General features: G+C 45.2%; 1 protein-coding gene across 2 annotated transcripts; it reads right to left on the reverse strand.

The window, feature by feature from the left end:
- Window positions 1–5,293: 5,293 nt before the first annotated feature.
- sbk1 (SH3 domain binding kinase 1) lies at window positions 5,294–9,880 on the reverse strand. 2 transcript variants are annotated; one of them, XM_031561406.2, is made up of 5 exons: window positions 8,992–9,879; window positions 8,752–8,880; window positions 7,772–7,962; window positions 7,175–7,377; window positions 5,294–6,281 (listed from the first exon to the last, which is right to left on the reverse strand). In XM_031561406.2, the coding sequence occupies exons 2-5, from the start codon at window positions 8,787–8,789 to the stop codon at window positions 5,511–5,513; spliced, it is 1,203 nt and encodes a 400-aa protein (XP_031417266.1). In that variant the 5' UTR covers window positions 8,790–8,880; window positions 8,992–9,879; the 3' UTR covers window positions 5,294–5,510. The 2 variants fall into 2 exon arrangements, with proteins under 2 accessions (XP_031417266.1, XP_012672776.2); XM_012817322.2 differs by having other exon boundaries at window positions 8,752–9,880.
- Between the last annotated feature and the right edge of the window lie 2,294 nt (window positions 9,881–12,174).

Raw genomic sequence — 12,174 nt, forward strand, 5'->3', positions numbered from 1 at the left:
GTCTCATTTGTACTATCAGTGCATAGTTGGTCCTTCGTGAGCTTATTCAAAAGACAGTTTGTGTTTACTGTTGACGCAAAAACACAATTTTTAAAAGGGTTTGAAGAGTTTGCTTTCTCAAGAGGTGTATAGGCCTACTGTTTTGCTGGTTTGGTGTAAGGTTTTGTGGTTCATGTGTAGAGTTTGCAAAAAATAGCCTATAGTTTCAAAGATACTAAGAAATCGGAAAAACTGTGATCACACTCTGTTGAAGTGTAATTCAATGCAATGATACTAGCAAGGCTAAACCTAATCTAACACAAACAAATAAATAAACAAGGCATTTTTTCCTGCCTCGCACACCGCCATGAAAATAGTCTGTCAAAGTTTACTGGTTTCTTGTTTCCATGGTAACCCCAATTGCTGGGGAGAAAGCCACCAGACCTCCTTGCTTTAAACCAGAGCCCGAGCCAGAGCCAAGATGTGGACATCAACACACAGTATATAAATATTCTGCTAGTGCATCTACCTGACTGTCTATCGGGAAACCAAAAGCAATGTGTTCTTGTCGTTTATACTGTTCTCTTGTTGAGCCCAAGTCACATCAAATTTACATATTTTCTAACTTTCATTAAAATGTACCCAATAATGCAAAGGATTGTTTGTCAACATGTTTTGCCTCTTGAATCTGCAGATGTACATTACACATGCAACATTGCAACAAGAAAACGACATCTCAGTAGGACTGTCCGGTTTTGACAAAAATATCAAATCCATCCAATCAAATCATACTTACTGTAAAGTCTACATTTTAATCTTTATGACCAAATCCATGTTGTATTTACTGCAAAGTCCATATTATAATCTTTAAGATCAAATCCACATCGTACTTACATTAAAGTCTATGTTATTATCTTTAAGATCAAATCCACATCAAATTTATTGATAAGTCTGTGTTATTATCTTTAAGATCAAATCAGCAAAATCATTTAAAGTTTATACTACTGAAGCCTATTCTTTAAAGGGCAACCGTTACCTTTTTATAATGTCATGCATTCAGATGGAAGATATATGGGACCAACCAAGTGCAGGAAAATGTGTGTGTTTCCGTGTGTGTGTGTGTTTGTGTGTGTGTGTGTGTGTGTGTGTGTTTCTGTGTGTGTGTGTGTGCTTAAAATGTACAGCACTTCTTATGTAGTGTCCGAATATGTCTGTGTGTGTTTGTGTGGTGTGTGTGTGCGTGTGCCTGTGTGTGTGTGTGTGTGCGTGCGTGTGTGTGTGTGTGCGTGCATGCGTGTGTGCGTGCGTGTGTGCAAGCGTGCGTGTGTGCGTGCGTGCGTGCGTGCGTGTGTGTGTGTGTGTGTTGCTTCTGCCTCCTTTGCCTCTGACCCTGTTTCTACACGGTATCTCTTTCCAGGTCATCCTCACCCAAACTCCCCATCCTTTCAGCAACATCAAATTGAAGAACTCACAAGCACCTTCCCAAGTGTGCTGTTTTCCCAACTCATTACTTCACTCAGCTGTTTGTAGCTTCAGTGACTTTTAAAGGGGTACTGCACACTTTAATGTGTTTTTTGAGCTGTAAACTAAATGATATGACTGTACTGTGATGAAAAACATCAATGCTAGTGTTCATATTGACAAAATTCCCATTTTTATAAAATTCTGCATTTTATGGGGTGAAAATGGCTCCACACGCCATCTACTGTGTAAATTCACCCTGAACCTTGCTGACGTAGAATCAGCCGCTTGAAACTTTCTTTACGTCATGAAATGGGTGACCCACCTCCCCTACCCCACAGCCCCAATCTTTCCAGTGTTTAAGGAGTGTTGGAGCCCTTCTCCATAGTGAATGGGTCCCCCCTCCTGTGTTGGGTTTCACATCAGTGTGTGCTGCTCCTCTTCTCCATGGCTTAGTTTTCTTGCCCTCTGCTCCACTCTCTCTATCCTACTTTTCTCTGCACTCTCTCTTCTGTTTAAGGAGACTGGGACTTTGCAACCCAGTTTACCTCTCTCTCTCTCTAGCTATCTCTCTCTCTCTCACACACACACACACACACACACACACACAGAAACACATAGACACCTCACGTGATTCATTCACATTAACACGCCACACACATACTTCACACACACACCTCACACATCAGATGATCATACGCCGCTGAACAGACTGAGCATAAAATGATTAATATCTCTAGTCCATCTGGAAGGGGGTGGGGCGGTGATGGAGGTTCTCTGTGCACTTCAGTGAGTGTGTGTGTGAGATTGTGTGTGTGTGAGATTGTGTGTGTGTGAGGGGGGGGTGGGGGATGAGTTCAGTGAACACCCAGTCAGTCAGAGTAGGACAGACCCACAGAGACAGGCCAGACGACTTTCCTCTTCACACACACCCACACACACACTTGCAGATACACACATACACATACACACAGAAACATGCAATCAGGGCTGCGTAGCAGGTCAGCTTCACACACACCCTGTAACATGTGGGTTGCTCTCTTCTCTTCTGTGTCTTCTTCATCTGCAGTCTACAGCTCCAGGAAATATCCCCCTCAGTTTCTGCATTAATGGGGTACATTGGCACCCTCAGACCCAGATACAGATACACACTGTACAGACATACTGCTTAAAGGTATAGTATATAAGCCAATCTGTAAAATATACTTAAAGGTAAAGTATAAAAGTCAATCTGTGAAATATGCTTAAAAGGTAAAGTATATAAGTCAATCAGTGAAATATACTTAAAGGTAAAGTATATAAGTAAATCTGTGAAATATTCTTAAAGGTAAAGTATATAAATCAATCTGTGAAATATTCTTAAAGGTAAAGTATTTAGCAGATACTCTTATCCAAAGAGCGTCACATTGATACGATAGGGAATCACACCCAGGTGATTCGCTTGGAGAGTGGCGACGCTAAGTGCTGCTCTATCAATTCAATTCAATTCAATTCAATTCAATTCTATTCAATTCTATTACATTTTATTTATATAGCACCAAAACAATAAAATTGTCTCACGGCGCTTTGCAAACCCTTATGCACTTGGGTCAATCTGTGAAATACCACAGTCGTTCCTCTCTTGTCATGATATGCTGTACATCTCGTACATAAAACGTTCCATCTCCAAACAGACACAGACAGAATCGTCTGCTCTGGTGCTAGAGTATGGGGCTGAGCCGACACAGGAACTGTGCTGATGGCGTAAATACTGTAAGTGTCTTTCGACAGCCAGGTGACCCACTTTGTTAAGGAGGACACCCTATCTCCTGCAGTATGTGTGCACACATTATATATGTATGCGTCATTTGGACAAAACACACAAAACCAATGCACTTCATTATGAGTTCACGATTGAATACATGAAAACGTGTTTGAAATGGGCAGAGCGAGAGACTCAAGATGAATCAGAAGAAGTAATGAGAGAGAGAGTGGGAGAGAGAGATAGAGAGAGAGAGAAAGAGAGAGAGAGATGGAACAAGGTTAAGGAGTTGCAGGTTGAGGAGGGTGTTAGACAAATAGGTAGAGAGAGAGAAAAAAAGGAGAGACTGGGAGAGAGAGAATGACAGAGAAAGGAGAAAGAGAAACGCGACTCTTGTCAGCTAATGATGTGGAGTCACCATGACAGGCAGTAAAGACACAGAGGACAGCGTGAGCACTGGCAGTAAAGACACAGAGGACAGCGTGAGCACTGGAAGTAGCTTTATGGAGTCACATACAGAGAGAGATGCTTCACAGGAAACACTTCTAATGAGAACCGCATACACACACTCATACACACACTTCCATATACACACTTCCATCTATACCACCAGCTGAACCTTTTCTGTGCTTTCATGACACGTAATTAAGTGTGAGTGTGTGTGTGTGTGTGTGTGAATTATTGTCTATGATCTGAGTGCATCAGGATGCATAGGATGTGAATCTAAGACTGTGACATGCATGAGTGGCTATGTGTGTGTGTGTGTGTGTGTGCGCGCGTGTGTTTGGGTGGGTGACAGCATATATGTGTATGGGTACAGTGTATGATGTATATTTCCAGTATTAGCATGCTATCTCTGCTGAAGAATGATTGCCTGTTGGCAGCTCTCTCTGCATAGCACCGGAAGACCAGTCAATTTGGCATTACACCTATTATTTGGTTACACCTATGCTACACCTCTAGGGCAGTTTCAGATATTACCCCATCTCACCCCACCCTCCCTCTCCATAACAACCCCCTTAGTTATATAAAATCAGCTACATTTCTACTATGTGATCAAACCACAATTCAGTTCCAGCGTTTCATATTCACTCCCTCCTGGTGATCATCTGTGTCTGTAACGTGGTTGTGATCTTTCTGAACGTCCCCATAGTGCTCCTCCTGAACGTTGCCATGCTGCACTAAGAAGCCACTCTCCGTTGCCACTGAGGGCCTGTGCAACCTGTACTACATAAGCTACTTCTATCAGCAAATATTACAATGTAACTCACGATTATTAAATAGAAAAACAATACAATAATAGCTACATATGATATGACCTCTTATGTTAAATACAATAATAATCTTCATAAAGATTTTAGGTGGTAGGGTTATCCCTGACTTTGGAGCTATAGCCTCACACACCACAGAGTTTATGCATTGTGCTTTGATGAGTCTGGCCTACATACACTATCAAGTTAGCATGAGTTATGTTGACTTATTGAGTACTAGCATGGATGGTAAGGTCCTGACGGAAAGACTACTGTTTTCCATGTTAAAGATCATCGCCACAGTATTTTTTTTTTTCAGGCCACTTTTTGGATCACCTAAAAAATACTCTTTGCAGTCCAGTATAAATAGTGTGCTTTTGCAGATTTCTACACACATAAAAACACATACTATGCAAACACACACACACACACACACAGACACAGACACACACACTGAAGACTATAAAATATCCCTGTAATCTAAGAGCATGATGTTGTACTTCGTCAATCAACAAGCACAACAGGAAGTCAGGTGAAGAAGTGGAAGTGGTACCACCCAGTCAGCACCAGGAAGGGGAGGGTCAATAGAGGGTAAATGTCTCTCATCAGCCATATTGTCTCAACCCATATCTGTCCTTTATTGGTGGCAGGAAGTGCCAATCAAATACTTTTTTCCCACTCTGGCCCTGTGATTGGTTGGTGATGGATTCAGTAAACATGTGATTGGATGAGGGTCTCCTCAGGGGTGGGTGCTTCAGGGAATCAGTCTCTGGCTTCAGGTTATTCTGAGGGTGAAAGATCAGTGTAAGGGTATCCGTTGGGATTTGTTGACATTAGAGGTCAGAGTTCAGGGGAGTTCATCCTTTTCTGGCATGAGGCAGTGCCGTGGCACAAAATGAGTGTGTTTGGGGTAGAGTTGATAGTGTGTGTGTTTCTTAATTGAGAGAGGGGAACAGAGTGTGTGTATGTGCGTGTGTGCTAATGTGTGTCATTCTTGTTGCCGGTGCCTGCTGGATGCTAGTCTGCTGGGGTGTGATCTGTATTCTGATAGGCTGGAAGAGTTAAAGGAGGGCGGGGCCTCACACACAGATCTCGATGGGCGTGGTCATCATCATCTTGCTCTTGTCCTTGCGGTTAGGGGAGGGGCTTTTAGACGCGTCCTCCCTGGAAGAGTGCGGCTCTGATAGGATGCTACGTTTGAGGGGGGCGGGGCGTAGGCAGGAAGTCCCAGGAGGTGGGGAGGGCTCTGCGTGCCTATGGGCGGAGCGTGAGGAGGAAGTGGGCCCCGCCCGACAGGTAGCGCGCCGGCGGTGGTGGGTGAGAAGCTCGTACTTCAGGAAGTAGAAGACGTCCTTGACGCTGCAGCGGCGGTCCGGGTCGGCGGCCAGAAGGCGACCAAACATGCGCAGAGCCTCGTCGGAGAAGCGCCGCCACTGCGAGGGCACGGTGCCTGTTGGGCACCCGGCTTGCTGCCAGCGCAGGAACTCGGCATAAAATGCGTCCGCGGGCAGCGCCGCCTCCCAGGGGAAGTTGCCCGTCAACATGCAGAACGTGAGGACGCCGAACGCCCACGCATCCTGCGCCGGCGCCACGACGATGCCCTCTGAACCCGACGACTGGCACACCTCGGCGGCCGTGTAGGGGATGGTGCCGCTGACCTTGCGCACGCGGCTGCCCACGCGCCGCGTCATGCCCAGGTCAGCCAGCTTGACGCGCCGGCACTCGCGGTCGAACAGCAGAACGTTTTCGGGCTTCACGTCGCGGTGCACCAGCAAGCGTGAGTGCATGAAGTCCAGAGCCAGGCCCAGCTGCTGCACGCACCGCTTCACCATGTCCTCAGGAAGACCCGCCTGAGAGAGGGGGGGAGAGAGAGAGAGGGAGAGAGAGACAGAGGGAGAGAAAAAGAGGGAGAGAGGGAGGGAGGGAGACAAAGGAAAGGGGGACAGAGGGAGAAAGGGAGAGAAACAGAGGGAGAAAAAGGTCAGACAGATAAAATAAAGAGAGAAAGACAGAGATTACAAAAAAGGATATGAATGTGAAAAGAAAGATAGAGAAACAGGAAGAGAAAATAAAAAGGAAAGAGAAGTCAGAGAGAATAAAAAAGAGAGGAAAAAAGAGAGACAGAGGATTCACTTTTGTGCCACAGTGTTGTTGAGATGAAATCCAATACGAAGCACTGATATCACCCTGGTGGGGATGGCAGCCCATATGCAACAACAACAACAACAACAACAACAACAACAATTACAACAACAACTACTATGTGATGGAGCTCGAGGATGCCAGTTGGCATGTGAATGACCACATAGTCACTACCTCTGCAGGGATGGAGATGATGAAGATGATGGAGACATTGGTGATGAGAATGAAGATGATGATGATGATGATGATCGATTAAAGAGATAAACTGGATTGCACATGGTGCCACAACTGTAACAGCACACCATACCTGGACAAGGACACTGATGTCACAATAAGCCTGAGCAAGGACGAAGGCCTTAGGGGAAACTGTGTAACGCCATTGCATGTACAACTGTGATATAAACATTGATGATGTCCCACTTGAGAGTGATGATGGCTTTGCATCCATGACACGATGACATTTTAGGAATGTTTGTGAGGCAACACCATCATATCAGTTAACTGTGATCTAACACCCGCATCCATGTGTGAGTAGCCAAGCTGCAGGGCGGGAGGAAATGATCTCATAGGTGCAGGAAATTAGGTTGTTGTGCTGCGCTACCTGTGGGGGGATGATGTCAAACAGGTCCCCGGCGGGCGCGTACTCCTGTCCGAACACATAGCTGTCATCGGTCTCGAAGAGCACGTCGAGCGCCTGCACGATGAAGGGGCTGGAGCTGAGGGCGGCGTTCAGGCTGTACTCTCGCAGGAAGGAGCGCAGACGTGTCTTCCCCTTGTTCACGTACTTCAGGGCCAGCTTGGTGCCTGCACACACGGACATACACACACACATGCATAAACATACACAGTGCACATACACACACACGCATAAACATACACAGTGTGTGCACATTCACACCAACACACACACATGCACAAGCATGAACACATACAGGAGTGTGGACACTCATATGCTTACACACACACACACACACTCACTCACTCACTCATTCACTCACTCACTATCTCACACACACTGTCTGTGTCTTTCTCTGTCTCTCACACACACACACACAATCTCTTTTTTACTCTCTCGCTCTCTTTCTCACATACACACACACACTCTCTCACACACACACACACACACACACACACACACACACACACACACACACACTGTCTCTCTCTCTCTCACACACACACACACACACATACACACCTTGACCTCGGAGCGCCACTAGGTCCACGCGGCCGTAAGTGCCCTTCCCCAACGATCCAATCAGCTGGTAGCGCTGCTGCAGCTCGGAGGCGGAGACTGTAGTGAGTGACAGCGCCTGCATGTCTTCCAGAAGGGCTCCGCCCACCACCCCAACCTGCCCTGCCGTGGCCGTGGGCACAGATACCTGGGCGCTGGGGAACGAAACACAGTCTCTCAGTGCTGGGAATCTGAATCTGAGGGTTTGTGTGTGTGTGTGTTTTTGTGTGTGTGTGTCTTTGTGTGTGTGTGTGTGTGTGCAGGGGCAGCCTGGCAACAACAAGCAGCCAAGAAATTAGTTGTCAAGTGGCCCCAATTTGATATGTCAAATTCGAAATGACAACATGTTTCTTCAATTGTGTTCTTCGCTACCCTCCTCTTCATCATGTGCAACAGAATTCTTAAATAAGTCCGTTAAGTTTGCACACGTTACAGTGACAGCCAACAAAGGTGTTTTTTTTTCTTTTTCTGACGTTCCTTGTCTACACCTCTGGCCATGGGCTTCCTCTTGCTCTCCATGTTTTGATAGCATATGCAATGACCTGACCGAACCCTCACTGCTATTACAGATTACACCAGCAGTGTCGCTGGAGATAAGATTGTCTTTTGAATGTATGTATAAGCTATATCAAAGCCTTAGTATGTAACGCTTTGGGCTTTATAATGTTAAAAAAAGTACAGTCCTTGCAAGACCGGCCCACCCGACAATTCCCAATGGCCAATCCACGGCTCTCACTGTGTGTGTGTGTGTGTGTGTGTGTGTGTGTGTGCGTTTGTATGGTTTGCAGTCTGTTAATTAATTAAAACAGTTAAGAGGATAATGACGCCGTTGCAGGTTGTAAATACAGCTACTTGGCTTGATGAACATGTATGGTTGTGTTAGTGAATTGAATTGTGGTAAATTGTATATTCCGGTGTCGCGTGTGAAAATCAAGCACACTCACCCGCTCGCGCCCTGCCTCTCTCCCGCATGCTCCTGCATTCACGTACCGCGCTGGGACCTCGGTGCTTCAAGCACCTGCTCTCCAGGTCAACTGATAACGAATGTCCTTTGCTCGCGCTCCCTCTGACAGCTCAAATATATAAACCACAGAAGCGCGTGACACCACGGATGCGAATTATCTTTAAGGCCTGTTAAAAAAACAACAAAACTTGAATGAACGACTGATAACCAAGCTGCTCACATTGAACTCCCCTGGCCTTTGACTTCAATCACCGCGTGGCTCTCGGTGCCGTAGGTCCCTCTGAGCCGTCTCTCGGGGCCGTTGATTTTTCTTTGTTATTTTCCACCATTCCATCCAACGGCGCACCGTAGAGCTGGTTTTAACCACTGTAGGTTGGGTGCACTTTGTCCATTAAGCTGGTTCCATATACGCCAAAGCTGCTGCTGTCAGTATTATGTGAATGTCTGTGATTGTTTTGTTTTAAGTACCGGAATGCGCTCGCCTGTATGCCATGCTTCACGGAAGTGAAGGTGCGCACCTCATCCAACAAGGGAAAATGCGAAGCAGCGCCAGCCTGGTGCTGTGTTTATCTTCTACTATCCTTGGTGTGTGCGCGCACGAGTAAGTGTGTGTGTGTCTGACCCAGATCGCTCCACTGGTGCATAATGGTTCTCAGTGTGCGCGAGGAAGAATGGCGTCCCGTTTTTGTCTGACTGGTGCGAGCCCTAGACTCCATTCACAAGCCGTCATCCCGCGTTTCCATTCCTCTGCGTTCCGCTGAACTCCACTGACGGAGCGCTTATTGTTCCCCTCGCACTGCTGCTGCCGATGCTGCTCCGTTGGCCAAGGCGCGAGGGCTCACGTGAGCGGGTCCTAGTGCCTGCGTTCTGGTGAATCAGGTGCGTGTTTTGGAGACTCTGAAGCCCAAACTTATGAAACGTAAGAGAGAGTGACGATATTTGAGACCAGTACTGACTCAGAGAGAAGATGCAATAGCGGTGCAACTGGGGTCCGCATGTTTGGTTACTGATTGAGTAACAATCAGGCTGCCCACAGGCGCTAAAATAGACCAATTAACTCTTCTCTCCTCTATTCGTCTATGGAAGTGCGAGCTGGAGCCTAATCAGGGCGACCTATTTTCTGTTTTCCTTTAAAAAAAACACTGTGTCCTCTAAACTTCCTCTGATTTAAAGTGTGCTGGGCTTCTCTCTCTCTCTCTCTCTCTCACACACACACCACTCTCTCTCACACACACACCTCTCTCTCTCTCGCCCTCTTTCTCTCTCTCTAACTACAAAAATAGGAGGCTGGTTGGATGTAGAACACAGTGAGAAGGCTCTCTGGAACTGTTGGTAAGTTCTGGAACCTTCTGTTTAACCATCAGACTTTCCTGTGAGTTCTTTCATCAGGAATGTCACTTCACTTTGCCTTGTATTATATCTATTGCAAGGTGGATTAAAAATATTTAAAGGTGTGTTGGGTCCTGTCTCGACCAACAGACATGCTGGATTCGGATGTGCAACCTCAAAAAGTGGGTCTGGACCTCTGCCAAAGTTTGTGGATGAAGCACCTCACTCACAAATGAAGTAAAAATCTAAGAACACCCAAACATGAGATTGACAGTTAATCATGCCTGCGTGTCAGCCATGGCTCTCACGTCACATCATGACTACTATTACAGATAAAACTGTTCAATATCGATTACAATGAGCAACGATAAGCAAAACCCATGACACTGACAAAAAAAATGCATGAGAATTTCACAGTTTAAAAAGAAAGTGTGTCCTATGTCCAGCTGATCTCTTCCCCCGTGTCTTACGGTTTACATTTAGTCATTTAGCAGACGCTTTTGTCCAAAGCGACGTACAAGGGAGAGAACAGTCAAGCTAAGAGCAATAAAAACCTGGTGTAACAATAAATACTACTTTACATAAGAAATAATGTCTTTATGTTTTCTTATTTAAGATCACTGTTAACATACCAGTTAATCCCCAACCACAGCCCCGAGCTCTCTGCCCTTATGTTTCAAACACACTGCATGCACTCTGAGACTTCTTCCTGCCAGATCGACCAGCTGTATCCGTCACCACCAAGGGATTCTGTGTGATTCTGAAGGAAGAATAAGAGGATAGAAGAACTTTCTCCTAAGATTCTTTCCTTTGCGTGATGGTTGGAATGCTTTAGGTTACATACGTGAACCAGATACAAGATCTGTTGAATAAACTGGTATACTAGGAATCAGTGCCATTTTAATCATTTCATTTCAGAATTACATTTCTCATTTTAATGACACATTTTGAGACACAAAACAAATGTTACATAATTATAAACAAGCGATTAGATGGTTATTTCTATTTTGAGGTGAAGAAAGTAAATGTTGCTTGGGTATCTTTTGTGCAAAAGATTTTACTTTTGAAAGTAATCTCACTCAAACTTCACCCCTTGGTCAGGACATCTTAGGAAAAAGAAATTTAAGATTATCAAAGCTAGGTAAAAGTATGCCTCCTTTTTTTTCTCTGTGAAAAAGCAATTTCCTTCATCGCGACTAAGATAACCATGTGACCCCCATTAGAGCAAGGCATACAAGCTATCACAGAGATGGCCAAAAGTAAAAAGCAGACATTAACTATTCGTGATGTTTGATTAAGGTGCATGAATCAATCCTATTATTGTATGAATTAAACATCTTGCGGTTCTTGTATCTTATCTGCTACAGACTGGTACTGTTAAAACCACGGTCATGAGTTTAATTCCAAGGGAGACGAGGCAGGAAGAAAAGTGTGTGCCATCACCGAACCATAAGCACTTTGGATAAAAGCCCCGTTAAATGATTCAAGTATGAATATAATATTAAAAGGACATTACATAATGTAACAGCTTAGAAGTCTGTTGAGACTGTAGTCTCCATTGTGAACATGTCCTCCTGAAATATGAACCTGACCCCAGGGTCATGGCAGCAGCTATCAGGGACTTCACAGGAATACCTAAATGTGGTCTAGCACTTTGAGGAGTACCATCACAAATATGTGATTGGAATGTAGTTAGCTGAAGGTTCCATTCAATGATGCAATAATGAGCTCAAATGATCCTTTTAAACGTCTGTCAATCATCGTCTAGATCTGCACAGTATTCTGTAGGCTAAGTCTGGAATGACCTTGAAAACGACCTCACTCCTCAAAAAGTCACATAACAGAGGACCGGTTCTGGCTCACGTGTGCCATTGATCAGCCAGATCTGGGCCAGAACCGCCTGTAACCTGGGCGTGGCACAGAGGGAATCCAATACAAACGGCGTGCATCTGCCTTAATCATTTAAAAGTCCATTAAATCAATTAAACAGATACGATGTTGCACGCTATTCTCAGTAATTAGCACTTTTCTTCCTCACTGTTGAAGGTTAGATAAGCCAGTGATGGATGTGAGA

The sequence above is a fragment of the Clupea harengus genome, chromosome 23 (assembly GCF_900700415.2).
Source record: "Clupea harengus chromosome 23, Ch_v2.0.2, whole genome shotgun sequence".
Lineage (NCBI taxonomy): Eukaryota > Metazoa > Chordata > Actinopteri > Clupeiformes > Clupeidae > Clupea > Clupea harengus.

Coding starts and splice junctions, on each gene's coding strand:
- sbk1 (XM_012817322.2), bottom strand. CDS start 8,789: ATGCAGGAGCATGCGGGAGAGAGGCAGGGCGCGAGCGG. Junction 7,963..8,751: donor GAGAGGCAGGGCGCGAGCGG/GTGAGTGTGCTT, acceptor TTCGTTCCCCAG/CGCCCAGGTATCTGTGCCCA. Junction 7,378..7,771: donor AGTGGCGCTCCGAGGTCAAG/GTGTGTATGTGT, acceptor CCGTGTGTGCAG/GCACCAAGCTGGCCCTGAAG.